At 43.1% G+C, this 27350-nt stretch overlaps 1 protein-coding gene across 4 annotated transcripts; it reads left to right on the plus strand.

Annotated features, from left to right (window-relative positions):
* Positions 1–27312, plus strand: plcg1 (phospholipase C, gamma 1). Of its 4 annotated transcripts, none has more exons than XM_086030269.1 (33): positions 1–327; positions 1301–1591; positions 8173–8325; positions 8444–8537; positions 8618–8665; positions 9143–9227; positions 9344–9427; positions 9796–9818; positions 9903–9972; positions 10050–10151; positions 11143–11261; positions 11661–11746; positions 12026–12146; positions 12351–12519; positions 12763–12885; positions 13138–13239; positions 13376–13563; positions 14333–14533; positions 15582–15694; positions 15808–15995; positions 16119–16196; positions 16271–16374; positions 16519–16612; positions 16690–16762; positions 17666–17829; positions 18014–18110; positions 18698–18922; positions 18997–19145; positions 19724–19838; positions 21881–22042; positions 22152–22240; positions 25096–25358; positions 25425–27312. In XM_086030269.1, the coding sequence occupies exons 2-33, from the start codon at positions 1375–1377 to the stop codon at positions 25465–25467; spliced, it is 3942 nt and encodes a 1313-aa protein (XP_085886395.1). In that variant the 5' UTR covers positions 1–327; positions 1301–1374; the 3' UTR covers positions 25468–27312. The 4 variants fall into 4 exon arrangements, with proteins under 4 accessions (XP_085886395.1, XP_085886389.1, XP_085886384.1 ...); XM_086030263.1 differs by having other exon boundaries at positions 2–327; positions 1277–1591; positions 15582–15701; positions 15815–15995; XM_086030258.1 differs by having other exon boundaries at positions 2–327; positions 15582–15701; positions 15815–15995.
* The last annotated feature ends 38 nt before the right edge of the window (positions 27313–27350 follow it).

Genomic DNA, 27350 nt, shown 5'->3' on the forward strand with positions numbered 1-27350 from the left:
AAGCTAGGTTTTCTTTGTTATTTTGACGCTACTAGTGGTCGCAGGGAGGAGAATCGGCTGGGCTTCGTGGGCTTCCAGTTGGTGACTTGAGCAGAAAGCGGACTTGGGTACCTTTGCCACTCGCGGTCTGCCTGTCCTTCTCTATGGACGGCCAGAGAGGGGTCGACGAAACGGGGCGTTTTGTCGACTGGAGCTGGTGAGCCTCCGCGGGGGGCTTGGCGGTGCTCAAATCCCGGAAAAGCGGACGATAAGCACAAGGAAGGGCAACAAACGGGAGTGAGGAGCAGGCAGCCGTTCGAGATGTGCGGTCAGGCCGAGATTGCGGCGGTAAGTCCAGCGCAGCGCAGAGCAGCACAGCCCAGCATCTACTGCGACGTGTTTCCCCCCCTCCCCACACACTTTTTTTGTTCAACGGAAATATGAAAGCAGACATGTCAAGACGGAGAAGAGTAGCTACTCATACCTGAGCCCATTTGGGGTTCTGAAACGAAGCACAGCAGCAAGTCTGTGTCTGTGGCCCAGCGACATGTTGGCTCACTCTCACCGGCCGCGATTCTGCACTGAGGAAATGGCCAGACGACGTCGCTTGTTACACCACTCGGCTGCTTGCTTCTTTTGGCCAAAGCCAAGTGCTCCCCCCAAATATGTTGTCTCTCTTAAACTTATCCGCGGCCCGGATATCAATTATTTGTTATAACCGCCACAAGACTTGAAAGTGTAACATGTACGGTCAAATGTTGAGCAGAAAGTTACTGTATGCTTTGGGTTATTAGCTTCAAAACACGTACGGTAGCTTCCCTGCCAGATGTTCTTTTCTTTTACATCTTAGGTATATTTGTGTGATGGCACTTGACACTGTTCTGTCGTTCATATTTAAAAGTATGAATTCACAAAAAGGAAAAACTGGATGTTGGACTTTACTTGCGCCTACCGTGTCGCGTTACAATGGATCCTTGTGTTTGTTTTTGCCGCTTGACATAAAGATGAGCTCTGTGACAAAATTTGGCCTGTGATACTTAAAGCCAAATTATTATTATTATTATTATTATTACTACTACTACTATTAGCTTTGCTGTTCACCAAACTACTTATTAATTATACCTTGAACACTGACTACATGCTGCTGGATAATACAGGTACTCCCTTGTGTGTCCAAATTTGAATAGGAATGGTAAATATTAAGTCGGCTAAAACTGCTAGACGTTCCTCCTGGCTGTGTCAACTGTGGTTGAAAGCATGTAAAGGTCTGACACACTTGAAATTTGTTATTTCACAGGCCTCACTCGTCCTTCTGTTGTAGGTATCCCTGTCTGCTAGGCCTGGGCTAAGCATATTGTTCTGAAAGGAAACGGATAACAAACAGGGGAAGTGAACATGGCTGGGACCTCAGGCTTCTTTTCCAACGGGCCCGTTGCGTGGATGGACAACGACGCAGAGATGAACAACCTCTACCGAGACTTGGAACTGGGCACGGTGCTGACGCTGTTTTATTCCAAAAAGTCTCAGAGGCCAGAGAGGAGAACTTTTCAGGTCAAGTTGGAGACAAGGACCATTATCTGGACCCGGGGCACAGACAAAATAGAGGGAGAGAGTGAGTACCCATCTGTACACTTGAGTGTTATCACTATACCAAAATTCTGACTTTGATTCTAGTCCTGCATACAATACCTCGATACCGATACTGAAACGATGAAGTCTCCTCGATTCTAAATACCATATTTATTATAAATATTGAAACTTGGGGTAAACATTTCAGCGAGTGTACGCGCTGCAGGCTGGGTCCCATTTACATGAATGCGACCAGAAACAAGTCTCCCTCGGCGGTCACCCGGCGTGACGGTCGTGGCCCTACCTCGGTGGCGGCGCCCAACACAGAGCTCGGATGCCGGAGTGCGCTGACGAACGAGCCTGGCCTTTTCCTTTTTAATTGTTCTTGTACTTTCGCTACTGGATACTGTAAACGAGTGGACTTAATCAACATTGGATTGCAGTACAGACTGACGGGTTCTAGCGACTTTTCACCGCGTTTTAAACATCCCGGTCGAGAGAACGCGACCCGCGGGAGCTCCGTGGATTGTTGTCAGGTCTGGCAGGCACCGTAGGCAGCCTTTCCTCATATGGTTTCTCTGTGCCTTGCCATGTGTTTTTAACACAGTTTATCGGGTTGTGCGTATGCGTGTCTGCTTTGTGTGTGCGAGTGCTGATGTGCTTGTGAATTAATGTCTGTATATGTTGGGAGGGAGGGAGGGAGTCTTCTTTTTATGTTGTATTTTGGATGTTTTTATTGCACAGCACTTTGAGCTGCATTTTCATGTATGAGAAGTGCTATATAAATAAAAAGTGATTGATAGAAAAGCGGGCTACGGGCTACGGCTAAACTAATGGCTAACCACTCAAACCTCCGCTTCAGAGGTTCTCTACTTCTCCAATGCCAGATCCATAACACACAAAACGTGTGAAGTGGAACTACAGATAGCGGGAAATCTCTAAGTTCGGGACTGTTGCATTTTATTAATCACAGGAACCTGACTACATGCTCAGATTCCCCAAGCTTCAGTGTAACTGTACTTGAGGCTAAGCGCACCGCAAAGTGACGTTACATCGCTGGTTCATGATGTCCAATAATGCGTAGACTACAACTAACGACAACTTTATTGCACACTTGCGACCCTAGTGAGGAAAGGTTTTTCAGAAAATGGATGCATTGATTTTTAAATGCTATGACACAGCACTGCCTACGATAACGATTATCTCACGATATGACGATACAGCAATTATCAATTATGTTGGTCAGGGAATCAATCCACAATACTACTACTCAATCCACAATACTACTACTCAACAGAAAATTGATGTTTTTTAAATTTTTGTTTTTTATTTTCATACGATCACTGAAACACAAACAGTGACAATATCTGTGTAACATTGCTGTAAAGTGCGAATCTACTGCAAGGCCTCTACCTGCACATTTAAAGGGGAAAATTTGAAAAGTAACAATAATAATAACTTGAATAAGAAATATCAAATCCAACAACGTCAATATTAATATTCTTCAGAAAACAGAAATTGTGGGCTTCAAAAAGTGAATTAATGACAAGTTTTATCGTGTCAATCTTCCACTCATCCACTGCTCTCTAAAGTACTTCTGCAATGTGCGCACCAGTGTGGGTTTCATACATTTCACGGGTTTGAAGCACACATGATTTGAGTTCCCATTTAAGTTCCCAATCACAGTGTGGCCCTTGATGTCTGTCCATCACAGGTAAGACACACTCGTTCTTACCACTCGAGAGCATTCATCACTTGAACTCCGGTCTCCTTGTACAAAGTTGGAATTGTTTTCTGAGTCAAATGTTTTGGACTTGGTATTTCGTAGCGTGGTTCTAACGTGTGCATCACGTCGCGAAAACTATCATTCTCAACTATGCTATATGGGCGTAGATGCTTGCAAGGCCTGGACCGATAATTCAATATCAGTCTTTATCGCGATTGACACATGATCGTTATCAATAGACTATGCCTTCGATAAAACGTTTGATAGAAAAAAAATAGAAAACAAACCAGATCGCGGCATGGTGCGTGATGTAGGCAGCGCGCATCCGCCTCCAAACACGAAGAAGTTAAACCAAAATAGAAGAAGCAGCTAAACCAACCAGAGCTGGGCATCGCCTAACTGCCACCGAGTTCCGTCCTGCATATTTAATCACGTGGTCTAGGTCCAGCCCTCGTCGGCCACAGCCAATCGGCGTCGAGAACGTAATATTAACGTCACAAGCAGGCGCCCAAGCAGACATGCGGCCAAACAAAAGGCCCTGATACACCAAACCGACGTCAGAGGTCGTGAAGCGTCGTGGCGTCTTTAAGCGCTATCTGATTGGTGTAGTGACCACCGTCGTAGTGTCGTAACCCGTCTGTAAGCGTCTGGGGGGCGTTTACGTGTGTTGAATCTGCGTCGCCAGTCCTGACATTTGGTCTCTCTGATTGGCTGTTAGCTAGCGAATCAGCGCGCGGAGCACCAACGGGAAGTGACAAATGCGGAAAAACAGTGAGCAGGCCTTAATCTTCCTACAAGAGCGAGGGTTGACAATGTAAGTATTTCAAAATACCGTGTCAAGAACGTGATTGTTTACTTTGCGTGGGAGTTCATCGTGAGCGAAGAATAGAGCTGAATGAATTGTTTACGTTTTTATAATCCCGGCCAACAGCTTTCCGGTTGGAGTTTTCTAACCATGAGAAATGGTGACTACTGCCGCCGATGGTATGGAAGGGTATTCCATCTTCTGTATGCGCAGAAGGTACTTTAATGGTCAGCGTTGCTGTCTGTCGTTGCGGTGTATTCCTCCAGCGTGACGTGCCGACAGCCGGCCGGACGCCACAGGGGGTAAGCGTCTGTCACTGTTGGCCAGCGTCTTTTTGGTGTATCAGGCCTAAAGGAAAACATCAAACAAAAACGACACACACACACACACACTCACAGTGAGGTGATTGGTGAAATCAAAACACATGCGCAGTGGTGGTAACCCGGGTGATAGTAACAGAAGCATTGTGGGTAAAGTAGTGTAAGCCTTACACTGTAACTGCTAGTTCGTGTTGGCAACAGAGTCCGAAAGTTACGGCGCATTTCACCAAATATATTCAATACAATGCAAACCTGCCTTTCATGGCAGCACGATGGGGATGCCCAATCATTTAAAAAAGGGAAGCAAGTTTTGGTTTATGCCTAATTTTATATCTGACATAGGCACAGTTGTGTCTAGAAGCTAGCTGCAGTTAGCATACACACGTTACGGTGTGTTTGATGTAACGCTCCTGTTTGCTACGCTGACACGTCGTAACATCTTCTATGGATTAAGCAGCCATTATTCGGTAAACTCGCGTTGATCAACAACCAAAACTGTGTGTTTATGCCTGTGGTGGACATCGAAGCAGAAAGCGCACACTTACTCTCTCTCTCTTTCTCTCACTCGCAAACTGGGAAATATCAGCACTCAATACAAAAACGACATATGTGCCACTCATCGGCATCACATAACAATAAAATCCATAATTAAGTTTGTTGTAATATATATATATATAGTATACTATGTTATAGTGCAAAAAATGTCTTCCTTTTTTTGTTACAGGTGCATACCACATTTTGATTGTGTAGATCAATTTACTACTTTTGAATTATGCATACTAGTGAAAAGAATAACAAAACCTTTTTGATAAAGTTTAAATTAACACAAAATTAAGAACCAATACAACTGTTTATTTTAGTTTTCTGTAGCACAGAGCATTTGCCCAATTTACTCCTCTGATTTCACTACCTTCCGTGGAAAAAAAAAAAAAAAAAAAAGGCTTGGTGCCCAAGAAGAGTGAAATATGTATACAAGTACTTTATTTTGTATTCAGAGATAATTTCACTGTATTAGTGCAACTCTGCATAGTGTATAGTTTTGGTTCAATTTTGAAACGCACTAAAGAATTACAGCACAACATGTCAGGAATGATGGCTTAAGTTGCAAAGTTTAATAGAAGTTGAATGTACTATCATCTTGTCTTCATGACTAGTTTGTACATAAAGAATTTAATCTGTAAGCGAATGATGCTCATTATAAGAGCAGCAGCCTGCTGCTGCGATTTGCCGCGATTTATATATTATCCGATTAGTCGAGTAATCGCGACTACTGTTAGTGATTAGTCGACTAGCAAAATAATCGTTTGTGGCAGCCCTGCTCCCGACACATCGACCGTCCACATGTGCACGAACTACTCACACCTTGACTGTTTTTCAGATACATTCAGAATACACTCAACCTAACTGTCTGCCTATGGAGATATTTGAATCCGTGCCCTATGCAATCATAAAAAAGAGATCATATGCGACTCCCCAAATATCTGCAACTGAGCGCACAAAATATTGAAATTTTATGATGTGCAACTTAAAACTAGAGTGGACCCTAATGATGACAGGTGGTGTAGACAACGTATGGTTGTAAATAAATGTACATGTACACTTTGTTTGTGGACATAAGAAGTGCCTGTGGGAGGAAGGATGGAGAGCTGGAGGAAGCGTGGGAGTGTGCTGCAGGGTACATCCTCTCATCTCCTTTAATGAGGTTATACCTCTGGATACCTCCTTATTTCCGGCACCTGCTCAAGTAGGCCCCATAAAGTTTGACACAAAGGACTGAAACAAGTCAATCTGTCGTGGTTTTTGCACAAGTCTGTCGCCACATATGATGAACTGAGCTTGGGGCGGGGAATTAGGGAGTCAGGTGAATCAGTCATTGTGTGAATCTGTTACTTTCTTATCATGACAAATTAATGTTCATTACAATTAGGGATGCTCTGATCGATTGGAAACCGATCATGATTGGGCCGATTTTCGTGAAAAATTACATGATCGGAATATTCGATCAAAGCCTTTTATTGCTGATCAAAACATCCGATCACCCGCAGCTCATGCTTGGCTGCCGCGAGACGAAACGGCAAAAAGGTTTATTTGTTTAATACGCGACGACGTCCCTCCGCATCACTCGCGCCACCCTACATGCAACCGCGCCCGCCCGCCCGCGCGAGCAGAAGGGAGGGACGCAACACAAGGCTGTGAAGCATGAGCTGCGGGTGATCGGATGTTTTGATCGGCAATTTTTTTTCGTTGACAAATGCACAAGATAGTTTCTTTATGCACAAGACAATAAAGTTCCTGAGTCGTTTCAATTTAGGAACTCATTGAATAGTTTATTCAAGTGAAGCCTACATGTGACTATTTTTTCTACTTTGATTATATTCTGAACCATGCACTGTTTAGGTGGCATGTTATTTATTTGACTTTTTGCATAATTAAGTCTTTTGAGAATGCTGATTATTTTGATCTGTTAAAAACAGTCTTACTAAAAGCTGGTAAATTTAAGTTTTTCAGTTATCTTTGTGACTGAGTAATTGTTGTATTGTGACAGCAACGGTTTTGTATTTCTTCATGCTTTTGAAAATATATATAGATTTTTGTCAAAATTACGGCAATAATATGGCTGTTTTTTTTTTTTCAGATAATATTGCATAATAGCAGTCACCATAAATAAATGGAAAAATATACAGTTATTCCATGTGATCAGAATCGGTATCGGCCGATCTCACTTATGCATGATCGGTATTGGTGTCATAAAACCTGATCGGAACATCCCTGATTACAATTGATCTTTGTGTCAGTGGGTGAAATGTAAACTTTTTTTTATAATCGAACAGCGCTACACAAGTAAATCCTGTTTACCATTTACCACTTTTTGGCTTGGTGAAATTAAGTGTGAGAAGACCAAAGACCTATCCTTTTTTTTTTTTTGGTGGTTCAGAAAAGAGCAAGTACACCTTAACACAAGCAGCTCTGGTGTGTGGGCGACAAAAGCACAGGAAGTGTGGTGCAGGAAGAGTGGCAGGAGCTGAAAAAAGAAAACGTGACTGCGTGTGCGTGTGCGTGTGCGCGTGCGTGTGCGCTTGCATGTTAGTCCTCTCACTACCGAGGCCTTTGAGACCTCTCAGCCCACACATAAACTTTGTGTGCGCTCATTAACTGAGGCAGGTTCCAAAAATCAGCCATGTGTCTTTAACGTCTAAAGCTCAGTGAGTATAAAAGCTTGATCATATTTGAGCTTGATAAGCAGCCAGCACGTCACCTTTTATATTGCAACACTAGGCTCATTTTGTTTTTTAGATGCTCGACCTGAAACATAATAGTCAATTAGCAGTTTCTTCAGTGGCAAAAAGGCCTGTTGCCAAGTTTGACTCTCAGTCCCAAACCCCACCGAGCACTTAACTGTTGTTTACTCGTTTGCAAATCAGCAACTTTTTCCTGGTTAATAGTGGTACAGCGGCCCAATTGACGCCATTGCAGAAACCATTCGGATTGTTTTTGTTTGTTTTTATTTTTTTGCTTTGGCGTCTTTGGTGTCACAGTTTAGGCTAATAGTTTATTTTTGTTGTGTGATGTTCAGGCGTAACCCTCCAACGGTCAGTCAACACATATCTTTCCTTCATTCATTCATTTGCCTTTTTCCTTGTATCTTTTCCGTAAACATTTTTTACGCACGCTCTACAGTTAATTTGCACTTGTTTTGTAGACTTTGGGTGGACAGACTGAATCTTACTTTTGTACTTATGTTGTGTCGTTTCATATGTGTGCCGCTTCACCAGTTGACATCCGAGAAATCAAAGAGATCCGACCCGGGCAGAAGTCCCGGGACTTTGAGCGCTATATGGAGGACTCCGCAGCCAGGCTGGATCAAGCTCACTGCTTCGTCATTCTGTACGGGACAGAGTTTCGCCTTAAATCACTCAGCCTAGCAGGTATGCGTTCGAAAATGTTTGCCTGAAAAACATTACAGCTTAGTCAATGTGTACAGTATGTTGTTTGTGTGTCATTTATTTATTTATGTATTTATTATATTGCCCATGAACGTAATAGCAACGTCGGATGAGGAGATGACCATGTGGGTGAAGGGGTTGAACTGGCTTGTGGCTGACACGCTGAAGTCCCCAACACCACTTCAAATAGAGAGGTAAAGGAAGTACGAGGTGGACGTCTTGGAATTCACTGTCATGTTTTTAATGCACCGCATCCTTAATTGTTTTGATTTAGGTGGTTACGTAAACAGTTCTATGCCGTTGACCGCAACAGAGAAGATAGGTAAGTTGTTTGTATGAAGTTTCATCCTCGTCAAATTATTACAGTGGACCACCCGCATTCTCACCCCCCCCAGATTTGCATATTTTCAATGTATTATTTATTTATTTGAAGAAAACATTTTGGGGGTTGGAAAAAAAAGTTGAAACATATATCACATAAGAATATCAAGCACCGTCCCCCCCGTGTGAAGTTCATGAGCTACACCAGGCTTGAGTGTTGTGAGGTGCAGTGAAGGAACTAGCCTCTCAACCGCACACTAGCAACCTTTCCTGCCACAGGAAACAGCCTGTGCAGGACTTTAGGAGATGCACAGAGATGTTTGTCTTTCGCATCCTAGACGACCGATCAAATCTGTTTGAGGCTGCAGGAGTTTTTCCTCTCGCTGGCCAAAGCTTTCTGTTAATAGGACATGCATCTACGTGCATCTTCATATTTGTGTTTCCTTTTATTTAAAACCAAGCGTGTGCTCTTGTCTAGGATATCCTGTAAGGATCTGAAGAACATGCTGAGCCAGGTCAACTACAGGGTGCCCAACATGAGGTTCCTCCGAGAGAAACTTCCGGTAACCTCCCTCGACTGAACAGTCTGGCTTGCACTATACTGATGCTTTAGTATTTAGCGTGACACTTGAGGTGAAAGATGATAACTCTTATTTATTGTCCTTTTTCCCCCCCCAAGGACTCTGAGTGGAGGAATGGAGAAGTGTCCTTCAGCCAGTTTTCGCAACTTTATCGCAACCTTATGTTTGATGCTCAGAAGAACGTAAGTATAGACGATGCATTTTGTGATGTGTCCATTGTTCACAGACAAGTCTGTCTGTGCCTCCTCTCGACAATCCACCCCCACAGTCCGATGCCATTGCCCAGGCATGCTTCCTCCCCCATCTGTCTGTTCTCAAATGGCACCGAGATCAATACGATCCAGTTCAAAACTCCCAAGCCCTTCTGGTGAAGGCCATTAGGACACACATAAGCAAACTCCTGCAGATGAAGAGGAAGCAGGCTGGGGTATATTTAAAATAAATGGACGATCTCAGTGCCTGCCATAATAACCGCTCTCACACAACACCAGTTTGCCGTCCTCAGGCCTCCAATTAAGTGACATTGTTGCCTCTTTCCTTCTTCTTTCAGCTTGAGTTCCCATTTTTGCAGAGGTAGGCCAAAACGAAAAAAAATCAAGCCAGTGCTTAGCCACATCCCAATATGTGCGCTTACTGAGGCATTACTCTCTCTGGCAGGTTCATTGATAGACCAGAACAGAGGATCTCCCTTGAGGACTTTAAGAGCTTCCTTCTGGATTCTCAAATGGTAATCATCTCTGCGGTTGTTTGCAGATCGGCTTCCACTAATGCTTGAATGTTTTTATACACTTCATGTAAATGCAGGATATGTGGGCCACAGATGGCAGCAAGGTTCAAGAATTTATGTTCGGCTACCTGAAAGACCCTCTTCGAGAAGTGGAACAGCCTTATTTCCTCCAAGATGAGGTACACATGCTTGTGCATGTTTTATTTTCCTGATATCATTGTAGGGGCTTTTTTTGCCGCCTGCCGATAAAATGTAAAATAGCTGTCGTATTAGTTCGTATAGTTTTCCACTCACCCCACTCCTCGCACCTCCCGTACCCTTTGTTTGGTTAGGTACTGCTCAGTAATTGACACAAGAAAGCTCGATGCTGGCCTTAAACACCTCCCACACAATTAGAAAAGGTTGGCTGCGGCGACGTGTGAGTAGTATGCAGAAAGTGACTGATGCTCTCTGTGGTTGCCATAAAGCGGTGATTGACTAAACACAGCAGAGAACAGAGAGCACTTATGCAAACCGGCCTGTAGGAGTTGGTACCCGTCTCTGTTTGCACGAGGTCCTGTTATGGCACATAAAAGGGCTTCATGCTGGGAAACCTACACTAAAACATGGCTTATGTTGCTACATATTCCATGAATCCTAAAACCTCTTCAACAGGCTTTTAATATTTTTTTGAACCTCAGATAAAAGGAACATTTGCCCGTTTTAGGCCCGAGCATATCCCGCAGCATATTGCTGGCGTCGGCTGGAATCGTCATACCTCCAAAGTGATCACTTTTCAGGAGGACCCAAAACACGGCATGTTTGTTCAACCATTAACATTACATCGTCAAATAGAGCAAGCCATTTTCAACACTTTATGTTCAAGAATCGGTATTCAATCATTTGTAAACACCCACACATGGACTGACCATTAGTAAAGATTTGTGAACAAATATGAAATTTCCCAAACTGTGACACAGGAGGTTCCGGCCGGATGCCAGCGATATATGACACATCGCACAAGATACAGCTTTGTTCATTTGTACTTCAGTTTCATGTAATTCTACTCAAATTTCTTTGAAAGAGTAGTTATGTGTCGAGGAGACTTGTTGAGTCTACTTGGTCTTTCTGTTACAGACTCATATTTGGTGAATAAAATATTGTTCTTGTTGCTTTGTCTCATTTGTCTAGTTCCTGACGTACTTATTCTCCAAAGAGAACACCATCTGGGATTCCTCCTTGGACCAAGTATGTCCAGAAAATATGAACAACCCTTTGTCCCATTACTGGATCTCCTCTTCACACAACACGTGAGTTTGTTTCTGTCTACACTTGCTGTTGGGTTTTGGGAACACTTGAGTTGACATTTTGGTGTGAAACTTTTCGACAGATGTCACCAGTTAAATACAAGTGGATTATTCAACAATCAAATTTCAGATTGAGGGGCCTATATTTTGTCCGGAAAATACATGTTTTCCATCAATTGAAAAGTGTGTGAAATGCTGTTCTAATTTGAACCTTCTATGCTGGTTTCCAAACTCTTTGAAAGAGCAGAATGGCAGCTTTTGATGTTGCTTTTTGATTGAGTTGGAAATGTGCGTTTGCACATGTCAACAAAGGAGAAACAACATTTACTGTGCGTGTGAGCGATACCGATGTGAATGCCTCAGAGGTATGCATGCTTTGACTCGTCACATGCTTATTTTTAGGTACCTGACAGGAGACCAGTTTTCCAGTGAGTCGTCTCTGGAGGCGTATGCTCGCTGTCTAAGGATGGGTTGCCGCTGTATTGAATGTGAGTAAACACTGTCTGCTCAGTTCGCCTGCGACTGCAGCTGCCACACCTTCACACACGCGCACGCACACAACGGTTTCACAACTACTGTACATTATCGCATACATGGACTGGTCAAGCTGGTTTGTTTGGATTGTATAAAAAGTGTTGGTATGTGTCATAGAAAATTAAACAACTCACTTCCAATAGCAAGTTGGGGGTCAAGTTCAATCTGTAGCTCTGTAATATTCTTTGCCATTCCTTCTTACCCTAGTAGCTGAATGTGTTTTGTTTTTACAGTGGACTGTTGGGATGGTCCAGATGGAATGCCAGTCATCTACCACGGGCACACCCTCACAACAAAGATCAAGTTTTGTGATGTGTTGACCACCATCAAAGAGCACGCATTTGTTACGTCAGAGTGAGTTCCCAGAGACTGTCAGCCTCTCTTCAGTGTCTTGTTCTAGGCGCGTCCCCGGTGATGTATGACAAAGATAAATATGCTTGCTGCACGCATAAAGTGTGGAGAAACAATGTGACCTGAGGAAATTGTTCCGTGTGAGAAAATAAGATAAGAAATGGCACCTAAGGGAAGTTGCAACTTTTAGTCTGATCTCCCCCACAGCTTTCCCATAATCCTGTCCATTGAGGACCACTGCAGTATTGTCCAGCAGAGGAACATGGCCACTTACTTTAAGAAACTGTTCGGAGACATGTTGCTGACCAAGGCGGTGGATATCGCAGCGGATGGCCTTCCCTCACCCAACCAACTCAAGAAGAAGATCCTCATCAAGGTTGGTCTTCCGATGTCATTTTTAAAACACTGTTGCTCACTTACACACATCCGTCTTACATGTTTGGCCTCTTAATGCGCTCTAAATTGATTCCAGCCTCTGTTGCATTTTCCCTTTTGCGCACGTCACGTAATCGTGCTTTCACATTCTAAAATTCGATCTTTTTTTTCACATTGTGATTTTGTCGCAAATGCAATCAATTGTTCGTCTTTAATCTCACTGCTCTCTTTTTCCATGTGGCAGCATAAGAAGCTTGCTGAGGGCAGCGCCTATGAGGAGGTGTCCACCTCTACTCCCTACTCTGAGAACGACATCAGCAACTCCATCAAAAATGGAATCCTATATTTGGAGGACCCAATCAATCATGTAACTATTTTTATTTTACGTTACGTTACTTAAACGGAACATGTATCTTCTGGAGTACGTTTGTTTCGTCTGTTCGCTGTTTGTGTATTTATATATATTATTGTGTAACTGTATCCTGCTCAGAACAAAATATGTTTGAATTGCTTTTCCTGGTCAGATGGTGGTCACATTTCTGTGCAACACATGGATGTTCTAAATAATTAATGTAGCTCACACATTCTGCCTCCTCATATCCTGTCCCTCTCGCCGCAGGAGTGGTATCCGCATTTCTTTGTCCTGACCAGCAGTAAGATCTACTACTCAGAGGAGACCTCGAGTAATCAGGGTAATGATGAGGAGGAGGAGCATAGAGAGGTTAGTAGGTCTCACTTCGCTCGAATACAGACTTGGACCACACTGTCCCAAGGCCAGATCTTTGCAACACTTAAAATGTGTGGCATCAAGTATTTGGGTTTGAGCTCTTTTATCTATCCCTCCCGCTAATCGGCAGGTTTCCAATGGGATGGATCAGCATGTTACAGAAAAGTGGTTTCATGGAAAGTTGGGTGCAGGGCGGGACGGGCGCCAGATAGCGGAGCGCCTGCTGTCAGAGTACTGCCTAGAGACTGGAGCGCCTGATGGCTCCTTCCTGGTTCGAGAGAGTGAGACATTTGTGGGAGATTACACACTGTCTTTCTGGTATGTTCCACATGGGGAATTTTATGTTGCTTCTGAAAAATTCCAACAACTGATTATTGTGCACATATTTAGCTTCAGTAAATGACCAAATTATTCGGGTTATTTTAGATGCATCATTTTGAATTATCTGAATGTTTTCTAATTTCTTTTTCCATTTAACATAGTTTTTTCATTTGTATTGGGACATCAAATGAGGACTGCATTCATTCAATGTGCATTTCATGGATTTCATGTTGTCGTGTTCGGAGCATTGACTTTGTCTGTCATTGCATTGACTTTGACTAAGTGGAGTCACGAACGGGGTAATCAATGAAAGTGATAGGTTGAACGTATACGCTTGGAGTTTTCCAGGACAGGACAATATTGAACAAAAACATTTTCAAGGTTGCCCTGCGACTGGCTGGCGACCAGTTCGGGGTGTAGTCTGCCTTCGCCCATTGACGGCTGGGATAGGCTCCAGCAATTCCCCGCGACCCTGTATAGGATAAGCGGTTTGGAAGATGACATGACATGACATTTTCAAGGTCTGGTATACAGGCTCTCCAAGCACCCTGGAAAACGGTGGCTCAAAAACACATGGAAAGTTAAACCGCTAATATATCGCTTTATATAGAGTACTGTAAATCTCCTGTTACATTGCTGTACATACTTCTGAGAAAGGCCCTAATTTTTCTTTTAACACAGTGAAAAAAGCTCATTCTAATAAATTACGACTGAGTGAAAACAGTACATTTTGTCACATTATTATCCTTCATCAATTCCATTGCAGGCGCTCAGGACGAGTGCAGCACTGTCGCATTCACTCTCGTCAGGAGGCCGGCAGCCCAAAATTCTACCTGACTGACAACCTGGTGTTTGACACACTCTTCGCCCTCATCAACCACTACCAGCAGGTGGCGTTGCGCTGCAATGAATTTGAGATGAAGCTGACTGAGCCTGTGCCGCAGACCAATGCCCATGAGAGCAAAGAGTGAGAGACCCACTGACATATTAAGAATTATCAATAATATTTGTATTTATGTATCCTGCTTGTACCCCACTTTTAGACTCACTGGCTGTGTCCGAATGTCCACACCAGTCCCTATATAGTTCCTTATAAAGGGGTCACACCAATTTGTAGGTTTGCCCGAATGTCCAGAGAGAAAAAAAAATGTGGTGCACTCAAAATTTCCCAGAATGCACTTGGAAAAGTAGTAAGCATCATCAATGGTCTCAACAGGTTAATATAGAGCATAATACATTGCAAGTATAGGTAGGCTAATGGCGGACTCCGTCGATCGCCGGGAGCTCTGATTAAAGTAACGGCAGCGATATATAGACGATGAGCATGACAAGTGGAACCAGTCGAACGTGATATGATATGGTTTATAGACAATTACGAGATTGACGTCTTTATAACAGAATAGAGGATGGTAATTACCACTCGATTTTTTTTTTTTTTTTTTTTTTTAATTAAAATAGTGCTTCTCTTGCACTGACACGTTATTTTTACTTCTTCAATTGAAACAGTAAATAATAATCAATTCTGCCTGTGTGAAAGCCACATGTCTAAAGTCTTTAATTCTTTTGGAATTATTATTTCTGTCTGCTACAGGGGCTGAGATATTAATCCTTTCGAAAGTGTTGGATTTCTGGGACAACTTCAGGTTTTCAAGGATAATTCCGAAATCGACCTTAGGTTTTGGCGAGCTGCCGAGAAAGGCGCTTTAGGCCTTAATGGGTTAATGGCAAGGGGAAAGGGGGAAAGTAGCTATTGGAATGTCCGCTGGTTTTGGTGTGGATTTTTTCGCTTACGCCTAACAAAGGGAAGGAGAAGAAAAAGGTTGTTTCCGGGGTGGGGTGAATCCAAGAGAATTTGACTGTACTTATTGTAGTTTGCAGTGTGCAAGCCCTCAAGAGTGGGTAGGGGTTACTGATGATAATCGGGGTGCGATTTAAGGCATTTGCGTGCTCAGAAGATGAGAAAATAAATGCCTGTTCTAATCTGTCCCTTTTTTTTTGGGTGGGGTTTGTTTCAGGTGGTACCATGCGAACCTATCCAGGAGTCATGCTGAAAACATGTTGATGAGAGTTCCTAGAGATGGTGCTTTCCTTGTCAGGAAAAGAGCGGAAGCCAACTCATTTGCCATTTCTTTCAGGCGAGTAGCCGTGACTTAATTATCACATTTTGAGTAATTGTAAAGATAGGCATGATAGATGATTAATTGTGTGGTGATAAATCATGTATTGTATGCCTATGGTTACCATGCAGGGCCGAGGGCAAGATTAAGCACTGTCGTGTACAGCAGGAGGGTCAAACTGTAGTGCTGGGCACTTCGGAGTTTGACAGCCTTGTAGATCTCATCAGCTACTATGAGAAGCACCCTCTGTATCGCAAAATGAAACTGCGATATCCCATCAATGAAGAGACACTGGAAAAGATCGGCACTGCCGTGAGTACCACCATTGGACTGACTGGAGACTCTTCATTAGAAATTGTTTGGATTTTTATGTGGCTTTGTAATGTTGAATGCAACAATGACAGTCCGAATAAAAGACTTTGTCTCGTCTGACAGGAGCCCGACTACGGGTCACTCTATGAGGGCCGAAATCCTGGCTTTTATGTGGAAGCCAATCAGATGCCTACCTTTAAGGTGAGTGTCAGCTGTGGAAACTGTCAGTTGAATTTCTTGAACTTTCTCTGTTTTTTTTTTTTTTTTTTCTGCAGTGCACAGTCAGAGCCATGTATGAGTATAAAGCCCAAAGAGATGATGAGCTGTCCTTCACTAAAAATGCCACCATCTCCAATGTGGACAAACAGGAAGGAGGATGGTGAGCTTGGCATACATTGTGGAAGGAGCTCTCATGCATTTAAACAGAGTGGGGGGGGGGGGGGGGGGGTGTTGGCTAACTTAAGGGACTGGCTGCATTATTTTAGTCAGCGTGCTGTTGATTATAAAATTACACTTCTGCCAGGTGGAAGGGGGACTGTGGCGGGAAGAAGCAGCTGTGGTTTCCTGCAAACTATGTGGAGGAGATCAGTCCGTCAGCCACAGAGCCGGACAGAAGTGTGAGGATTAAATCCACACTGCCACCTGTGCTTCCTCAGCTTCACTCGATTCACCTATGCTCCTCTTCCATGTCCAGCAGGAGATGACAGAAAACAGCCCACTGGGAGATCTACTGAGAGGAAGTGTGGACGTCTCCTCCTGTCAGATTGGTGAGCGCCCACCCCCACCAAGCCGACTTCCTGTTCGGTTCTGTGCTGCTGCTGTTGCTGCATTCTGTGCTGCTACTGTTGCTGCTGCAGTGCTGACAATCATTGTGCCCGAGGGCAGCCTTCTTCCATGAATACAATCCAAATTTCCAACTAGTTTTGCTGCTTTTGATTTGTCTAGCTCTAGTTTTACAATAGGCCATTTTTTGTTCTATTACAATCCTTTTGTTTCTTACTTATCAGCAATCTAGGCCCTGCGGCTAAGCAGGCAACACCCATTTTCTTTGCTATAGCCTCTGCTCACAGAATTTAGGATCTAAAAACTGCATCGCTGTCCTTTGCTGGGGTTTTGTCTCCCCCTAGCGGCGGTATTAGGTTAGACATTTTGTGCATTTCCTGATGCATGTCAATTAAAATATGGGATCCCAGCAATGCTTGCTGATTTTTTTTTTTTCAACAGGTCATTTGATTTCAAGTGGAAATGTAGCCTTTTAAAAATGAAATACATCAAAGTGTGTTTGAAAAGGACATGGAAACAGTTCCGACCCAGTATTGTCGTCACATTTGATACCCGTGTTTGATGTACAGATGGGAAATTCAGGTCCAGAGGTTATTAGGGAGGATGAGCTCATTTACCTGTCGGTTGAGTAGAAGCACCTTTGGCCAGAGCCAAACTGTGGCAGGCTTTTTACTTTCTGCTCATGAATTTCCCATCTCTGGTTTGATGTGCATCTGCAAGACTTCTGTGCTTGGTCTTTCACTGTTGTATTTTACCTACACTAAATATTGCAGCATTTGTGTAAATTGTTTTAAGAAATTTCCAGCAATCAAAATACATGTGCATAAATGCAGTGAGTGAATTTAATGGGGGGGATGCTATCAAAAATTGTTCTGTTTCCGAAATAGTTGTGCGGCCTGATGGAAAGGGAAGCAGGCCGCATGTCTTCTCTCTTGTGCCAACCACGGCCATGCGGACAGGACCGGTGCTGGAAGTTGCTGCCAGTAGTCAGGATGAATTAAAGGAATGGGTTCTCAAGATCCGTGAGGTGGCGATGACCTCAGAGGCCAAGGTGTGTGTCACACACCTTCACTTTGAAGAGCTGCCCTGCTCTTAATGTGCTGTGCCATTGTGACCAGATGTTTTGCCCATTCTGTGGTTTCAAATTGATACACCTGCGCTACAGATGCTTCAGATTGTCTAATTGTGCAGTTGGCTTTGGTATGCTCATCTCAGTTGTGTGCGCCTTTACACAGCTGGAGGAGGGCAAGATGATGGAGAGGCGAAAGAAGATTGCACTGGAGTTATCCGACCTGGTCGTCTACTGTAGACCTGTGCCATTTGATGAAGACAGTAAGTCGAACACACTTAACCACCACCTAATCATTTTGTCTCTGTGTGTGCGTGCGTATGCGTGTAAATTGTCCTCAACAATTCCCTGGAAAACTCACTTACTCACAACTGTGTTTTTGTACTCTTTCTGGTGGATAATAGCGCCAAAGCCTTGTCTGATAGGAAAGTAGTAATTTGTGCCAAAGAGTTAGGTTAAAATGATGCATCTTAACTCAGAGTTAAAATCTTTGCATTTTGGGCAGTAGCTAAGTTTAGCCTGGGTTGTTAGTGGAAGGCAAACGTCTAATTTCTTGAGAAATGGTATTTTATTTATTTATTTTTGCGAAGGCCTAAATCATCGGTAAGCCATTCATTTTTAAGGATAATGATGTAAGATGGGTTGGACATGATATTGAAGTGTGTTAGGATCGTAGGACATTTTAAACTGATAAAATAAGCAATTGTAAAAAATAAAAAATAAAAATTTCAAAAACCGAATTGATTGGTGGGGCCGTTAATTGCTCACAGCTCTTCAGTCTCAATGCTGTACTTCCAGTAGTCCCAGGTGAGTCGACGTCAACCCTATCCTGTTTCTCTGCATCTTCTAGAGATCGGCACGGAGCGCGCCTGTTTCCGGGACATGTCATCATTTCCCGAGACCAAGGCAGAGAAATACGTCAATAAGATCAAAGGAAAGAAGTTCCTGCAGTACAATCGACTGCAGCTGTCCAGGATCTACCCGCGAGGCCAGAGATTGGACTCCTCTAACTACGACCCTCTGCCCATGTGGCTGTGTGGCTCGCAGCTTGTAGCGCTTAACTTCCAGACAGCAGGTATGGCCCAATTATCAAGTTTCTCGAGTCACACCGGTGATAATCGCTTTACGCTCGTGCTGTCCCCTGTCCAGACAAGCCCATGCAGATGAACCAGGCCTTGTTCATGTTGAACGGAAGAAGCGGCTACGTCCTCCAGCCCCCCATCATGAGGGATGACAACTTCGATCCCTTTGACAGACACACAGTGCGGGGCCTCGAAGAAGTCACTCTTCAGATCGAGGTACGGCTTCCTGTGGGATGTCGTGATGTTTGGGTTTTCATGCTGAAATGAGGTTTAAAGGGAGTTCTTCTTTACCTTGTTCACTTTCGAAAAATGTGTGCCCCAGTTTGAGAAACCTTGGGGTCATATTCCATCAGGCTGTGCTTTTTGATAAACACTTGTTTACTTGTGTTTTTTTCACCTCAAAAATAGTTCTAAACTTTAGCCATGTTATCCCACTCTGAAATACAAATTATCATTCATGGGGCCGTTATGCATATATGCAGGTTATATGTTTATTTATTAATTACCTGCAACCAACATCATGCAAGAGAGGCTCTGTCCTTGTCACTCTTAAAGTGACAGTAACCAGACCAATGTTAAGTGTATTTGTGGCGCCTTTTATCGGTCCAGTTTTGTTGATATGTGACGTCATTTTTTTTTCCTATTTCAATCCGAAAGTTATTGTGCATCCCTAGTTATGTTATCTTGTTAGCCGTTTTAACTATTTTAACCATGTAAAGCACTTGGTAAGTTCTTTGCATGAGAGGTATTATGTAAACTTACTTATGTAAATTTACTTGCATCTCTTTTTAAAGGTGTTGGGTGCAAGGCACCTACCCAAACACGGGCGTGGCATTGTTTGTCCTCTAATCGAGATTGAGGTGTGTGGGGCCGAGTATGACAGCGCCAAGCAAAAAACGGATTCAGAAGGTGAGTATTGAGTTGCAACACAAAATAATTGACTTTTTTGTGCTAGACTAATACAGACATTAATCTCCTGTTGCTCCTGGATCTGGGCATACATTTATTTGCGTGCGTCAATTCTGAGATTTTTCACACAGGGACTATTAGCCAACATTTTTTTTTCAACTGCTTATCTTATGTACAGTTAATGCCTTAAATCATATTTTGTTTAAAAAAAAACCACACACACACACAACGTTACACTTTTCTTGACTATGTCAAATAGAACAGTTTGCAGAAGAACAACTGTATTGTCACACATTACACTTACATTAAGCTTGTGATACAAGCCGGTTCAACTCTAAAATAAAACTGAAGTGATGATTATCACATAATTGCTTACATTTCTTTCTTCTTGACTATGTTTTAAATAAGTGAGGGGCATTTTTAAAATGAAGTTTAGCTTCTCTGCGTTATCTGATTTCAGACTATTACAATTTTCATCTGCCCAATGTCACTGTAATGGGTACAGATGGTGGCATCCATAAAAAGTGGATCGGGCAGACACTCGACATCGACTTTGCCGCCACGGAGGGCCAGCTCGAGGTTATCTAGGGTCACCTAAGTAGCAGGGCTCTGTTGGGGAGGTTTTGGGTCTGATCAATGCACGCCTTCCCTGGGTTGGTGCTCGTTTGCATGTATTAGCCCTACAGTTGCCACAGTAACGACAGAGCGATCAAAGGAACCAAAGCTGGTTTAAATGAATCATCCATTCATGGTTTCACTGTACAGGTCAGTGTGGACTTACACTTGCTTGGCTTCCTCTATAAGACAAGCAGTGGTGTACCTGAATGAGTTCAATAAACGAAAGGTCATGAACTCATTTATATTTTGGGTGAACGTGAACTGAACGTAGTGTACTTCTGCCTGATGAATGTTTTTTGGGAATGTGCTCACACGCACCAGTAAGTTATTGTTTTGTTCGACCCTGGTAGGCATTCAACATTAGAGCGTTTTCCCTTTGGATTTCAGGGCGAGGGTTATGGCGGGTTTGCAGGTAGTTGCAGGTGGATCATCATTTTACGGTCGCCTGAAGACGGAAGGCGGGGTTTAGTTATACTGTCTGACAGCTCATTTCCTGCCTCCGCCTGGATCCAACCTTAGTTTAGTTTTGGAGTTGTGCTTACACATTAAAGACTACAGTCCAGTTTTTGTTTCAATTCCTCATTTAAAAAAGAAAAGACCATTCAAGCCGTTTTCCTCGTGAAGTTACTAGTATGGACTAAACAGGTAGCAACAATGGACAAATGTAGTATTTTGAGAGTTATGGCTCGCAGCAACATAGTGTAAAAACAAACAAACAATGAACTAGTTCATTTTTGGAATGGCATAGTTTGCGTTTCCCAACACTAGAGACACTGCTACTGGCAGAATCAACTGGGTAGCATTGAGGGCGTGGAGCTGGAGGAGGGCCTCGGAGCATTTTTAGGAGTACTAGTACACATCCACATTATCGGCATCCCTAACACAAATGAAAACGGCTCGTTTGAACAGTTCCGCACTCCATTCCTATCATAACATACAAGCAACAATTCTGCACTGACCAATCATGAACACCGGTGTGTTGTACCCCTCCCTAATCCCATATTAACTAACTGCCATATTTGAGTAAATGCAGTAGCGTTGTACTCGGTTGGGCCAGATGATCAATTGAAATTTAAATCGGGATTTCGATTTTGGCTTCTCTCGATCTTTCAAATCCTCATAATTGAAGAAAAAAAGGACGGCGTGGTGTTAAAAAGATCCCGACGTTGTGAAAGTACCCCGAATGCACCATGAGTAGCGAGCTGTAGCATAAGTGATTCTGCCATCCCTGAGCATGCTTTAAGATGTTTAATGACATCCTTTTTGGAGTTTACTGTAAAACTAAACACACAACGAAAGGAATGACACACAGTATAATTAAACACAAAGCATACTTTGTTTTTTAAAACATTGCTAGCGTTAACGCTCAGGTACGCGTCTTGTTATAAACACGATTCTCTCTGTTGTGCTCTTTCCTGTTGCAGCTGATAATGGTCTGAACCCCACGTGGCCCAGAAAGCCGTTCCAGTTTGCAGTGAGCAACTCAGCCTTTGCCTTCCTGCGCTTTGTGGTCTACGAGATCGACATGTTCAGTGACCAGAACTTCCTGGCTCAGGCCACGTTCCCTATTCACAGCCTGAAGACAGGTGCGCACAGCAGCACTACCGCCGTCCCATTCCCGTCACTTGCTAGCAGCATACTGTAGCGTAGCCATAAACACGCTCGTGTGACCCCTGTTATTGTACATTGTTCCAGGTTATCGGTCAGTGCCTCTGAAGAACAGCTTCAACGAGGATTTGGAGTTGGCCTCGTTGTTGGTCCACATGGACATCGTCAGAGGAAGAGTAAGCATTTATCACACGCTGCTGAGTCTGTTTGCGTGGAGATTTATACGGCCAGCTTTGACGTTGTGCTAATATCTCCTGCCCAAGTCTTGATCCACATTTGAAAGAAGCCTGATTTGTTTTTGTTTTATTTTTTCCCGCTCTTCACACTGCCTTGATGCAAATTTGAATGATGACACATTCCCATGTTTGGACAACTTAGTCTTTAGTGACCCAAACAAGCATGTTTTTAAAGTGTGGCGGAAACCAGAGTACCTGGAGAATACCATCATAAACACGGGAGCAGGAAATCGAACCCAGAACATCAGAGCTGTCAGGGAGATATGCTAAACAGTAGTCCACCGTCCTGCCCCATCCCTTAAGCCTTGTAGTGTAAATTCAGCCTCGTGTGAAGGTGCACAACAAATTGATGGATGAATTGTTTTGAAATCAGAAGTGAAGCAGTGGTAACTATTTTTCAATATATTTTTAAAGGAGGGTTGGTGACGACAATGCAATACGTCAGTGTTACTAAAAGAATTTGCAATTATGGTACAGATTTGAGCAAGAAACGTGACGTGGACACTACGCCTGTAACTTGGGATGTCCCAATTACACTTTTTTGGCAATCAAGTCCCAGTCTTTGGTTTTAAGGATCTGCCGATACAGTCTCGATCCAATCCCTCGGCAATACATTTTAAAAAAAAGAAGAAAAAAAAAAAGAATACTCATACAAGTTGTCTCAAATGAATATAGAAATGTACATACAGGCATATATTGTACATAAATGTGTTATGTTATAAATGTTAGTGTATATTTACATTTATATTATAGGGGCCATTCCACCTATTCAGTGGCAATTGCTTTTTGTAGAGCTATCAAAATAAACAAAGGTTCTATCTTTTTTCTTCAGTTTTTCCATTCTAAATTTGATACACTTATCGAACAACTCAAAACGTGTATTGGTCAATCTCAGACATGTTTTTTTAGGTCTTTTTTTTAACTGAAACTCTCTATGGGTGTTTGGCATACAAGCAGCAAATACTTGAACTATAGCCGTGACATTTATACTAATAGAATGTTGACATCAAGTACAATTCATATCAATGTGCAGTACACTTTCCAAAAGTGTATTTTCATGTAAATGTACACAGTAGTGCATTTCATACATTTTTATTTCCTGGGGACTCAAATGGCACCAATTTGTGGAGTGGCCTATAAGTATTAGCATCAATATACCGTAGAATGAGGGATTCCTCTGTTTGAGTGCATTTGATTTATCTCATGGTAAACATTAACAATACATTTACATGGTTAGCATTTATTGGCACGCACAAGCGAGCCCACACAGCTACGTAGTTGCTGGGTATGTGCGTGACTTCTGTCATCTGCAAACAAAACTATTGATTTATGACCTCGTTAAACCAGTGGTGATCAACCTTGCATGTCAACAAATAGTTTACACTTGTTAAACTTGTATTTGAAGTTAGGTCATTTGTGTCACAATTGCTAACCTGCCTGTACACCGCTCTCTCTACTCTTATGCCACGAATTGGGGCGGCTTTAGCAGGCAAGGCAGACTTCGGCTATTTATTTTCGAAGTATCTTTTGGCATACTCTGAGTGTTTAAACATTACTTGTGTCGTTGTTGCTTCAATTTACGTATTGCCTCCGTGCATTCATGTTGTTACTGCCACTCTGACTGCTACACCCCAAAATAAACAAAATGTAACATTGTGTCATGTAAAATTAAGCTACTCCTGGTGCATTTGACAAGATATTTATAGCTATGGATTATGTGATGACTTTGTGACCTATAAAATTTCAAATCGATCTTTAGCCCTCATCGCCCGATCAGCTGAAAACCACGTGATCGGATCAGGACATCCCTACCTGTAACAATACGGGATTGAAAACGACAACCGTGATGCTCTCAGGCACAAACCTTGTGTCATCTCTGAAATGGCAAAAAACTGGCACGCATGCCGTTTCCGACTGCCAGAGTTGAGCGTCCAATAAGATACAGCCATATGAGCTCACAGTGTTACCAAACTTAATGTAGTTAATAGTATTATTTTATGATAAATGTACGCCTACGTTGAACATAAATTTCTTCAGCAAGCTTTCTCCAACTGCATGTTGAAGTGACTGCTGTTTCCAGTGATGGTCATCTGTCCAAAGGAGAATAGAAATAGAGAAAGAAACTCGAATAACTAATAATAATGAAATGGAATTGAATCCACCATTCAAGCTCATTTAGGTCAGCAGTGTGGTAACTTTTGGACTGTTTGTAGTAAGCACATAAAAAAAAAAAAATTAAAAAAAATTAAAGTCACGTCAAACATGATATTGCACCGACAAAGTCACCAACGCAAAATTGAGAAGTCGGGCACGGAAAAAAGCAGCCAAAGTATACCCTCAGCAACGGGCTGACAATATGATAACTGTGAGCAAAAACATCATTTTTTCAATAACAAAATAGCACTTTATAATATACTTGTGAAAAATGTAGACTAATAACATTTGATTAGAATATAAATATAATTGGCCACCGGCAGGCAGTATAATGTAGTCATGCAGACACAAACAAACAAAAGAATAAACCTCTTCTGCAGTAAGTTGTTGTAATATTATTCATTTTTTCCTAGATGATAAAGAATATATGCCTGTGAGTATTGTTATATGATCTACCCACATATGCTGCTCTACCATTTGTGTTTAAATAGCCGTTTCTTAAAGCATTATAAAACTTGTGCTATCGATGCTAAACGTTAGCATGTCGATGGCATTTTCCGTTTGTTAGTGGGGGGGGGCTGTTCTTAATTCTGGCAGGCCTTGTGTTTGCCACCCGTGTCCTAATGCATGTCCCTACACAGGATGAAAACGGCGAGATGGCGTGCCCATTCTCCGTGACCTCGTTGAATGCCACGTCGGCCCACACCGGACGGGAACGCTTCGGGGAGCAGGGCTCGGCGTCCTCCGCATCCTCCATGTCGGCCGCGCCGCAGTCGCCCGGCCAGGCCGTGGCGGCGTACAGGGGCCGGGAGGGCTCTTTTGATTCCCGCTACCAGTCGCCGCTCGATGACTTCAGGGTGTCGCAGGAGCCGCTGCTCGACCACATGGACCCGCAGAACAGAAGGTGTGTGCAGGCGGGCGCGAGGGACGATTAGAAGGTTCCAGACGTAATGACTGTTGGTCTCGTCAGGATGCTGCGGCGGACCAGAGTGGGCGGAGAGAACCGCGTCTGAATCCAAAAGCCGGCCCAACTCCACCCTGAGCTGCCAACCCCTACCCACTCGACCACCGCCCCCCACCGCCCGCCCCCCATCGTCATGCCTCTGCCCGTACTGATGATGTCACTGACTGCTGTGAACACTGTTTCCATGGAAACGCCCACCACCGCTTTGGCCTACATTTCAGGCAGCTCACACGATCATCCCTCCCACCCACCACCACCCCGTCCGCTCAGAGAGGAAGCTGGTTGCTGCACACAGGAAGACAAAAAAAAAAAAAAAAAAGACGTTCCAGGTGCACAATGACGTTTGAAAGTGATTCCTATTCCGGGCTGTTTACTCATCTCTGCGTGTGAAAATGTATTTATTCCTGCTGTGCTGTCGGCTAGAGGACAGCGGCACCTGACCTGCTCTCAAAGAGCTCCCGTCTCCCCTCATATTAATTATTCCAATTATTTAAACATTCATAATGTGATCTTTCCATTTCCTTTTTATGTATATGTGTAAAACACGAGGGCTCTGCGACTGTTTCTAACATTTTTCTCTCTTGCGCACGCGCTCTTTGTGCTTTGGGGGATGTTATGCACCTCCTCTTTACATATTTAACTTTTTGGGTGAAAGGCATCAGGAAGAAGTCATAGCTGGTGAGACAGCAGATGTAGCCATTTTCTTTTTTGTTACATTCCAAAAAATCACAAGCTTGCACATGATGGCATTTTTGCGGTCTGTCACACTGCTCAATCATTTGTTTCCCCAAATTGTCCAGTCCATCTGGCATCAGAGCAGTTGTGATGATGCAATTTGATTGGCAAAGTGTATTTTTATTCTCAATCAGTTTAAATGTGATGGCGCCATGATCAGAAAGCCCTCCACTATCGTGAACGTGTTGTCAAATGTGCGCATTTTTTGCTTAGCCAACCTGTAGGAGTGGAAAAAATATGCCATATATATATATATATATATATATATATATATATATATATATATACACACACATATATATATATATATATATATACACACACACACACACACACCCCCACACACACACACACACACACACACACACGATGTTCCACCACTGCCATCATGTGTTTTAGAGATTTCAAGTTGCACTGCTTCTGCGCTTTCATTTAAACATCAACCACCGTCTTGGTTCATTCCTGGCTTCTGGTTTCGTAAACTCAAAGCAGGCGGATGCCACTGCTTCTTGAATGGATGTCAAGGTGCCTTCACTGTGTTCAACTCTGCCCGTTTTGTTTTCGCTCTGTCAATGATGTAAATTCAGTATTGTTGCTCAGTGTTCCACCACTGAGACTCCCAAGCCATAAGGTATCATAAAGAGCTGGAGGTGAGAGCAGGGATGTTCAGGAACACTTGTTGTTCCACAGAAAGGCTTTAGCATCACTTGTCTGTGTGAGTGAGCGAGAGAGAGGCTGCATAGCCCAAATGACCCGCCCACTCCCCCCACCCCATGTTGCAGTACTGCAAATGTCTGTCTACATGCCCACAGCATTCACTTGCAGACAAGGTACACTCACACCTGTTTTGACTGACCAGGTCTCAGCAACGTGTGATGATCACAAAAATTGCCTGTTTCCCACTAATCTTTTTTTTTTGTTTCCCATGGGTTCATGCAGTTTGGGATTGAAAGAGGTCAAATAGATGAGAATCTCACAACCACTGCTTTTGGATGTGTGTACTGCGCAGGGCCCCAAAGTGTCTTTTTGTTTCCTCACTGACAGTCTCGCCTTTCTGTAATGTGCCTAAACTATGGAGAGGAAGAGTGTTCATTTTAATTTTGCCTTTCATAAGGAACATATTCAAGCGTGAGAATAAAATACTTACTACTTTATACAACGTTGTCCCCCTGTGTGAATATCCCATTCAGTCACACC

The sequence above is a fragment of the Filicampus tigris genome, chromosome 1, assembly GCF_054856515.1.
Source record: "Filicampus tigris isolate MCC_2025a chromosome 1, RoL_Ftig_1.0, whole genome shotgun sequence".
NCBI classification, from domain to species: domain Eukaryota; kingdom Metazoa; phylum Chordata; class Actinopteri; order Syngnathiformes; family Syngnathidae; genus Filicampus; species Filicampus tigris.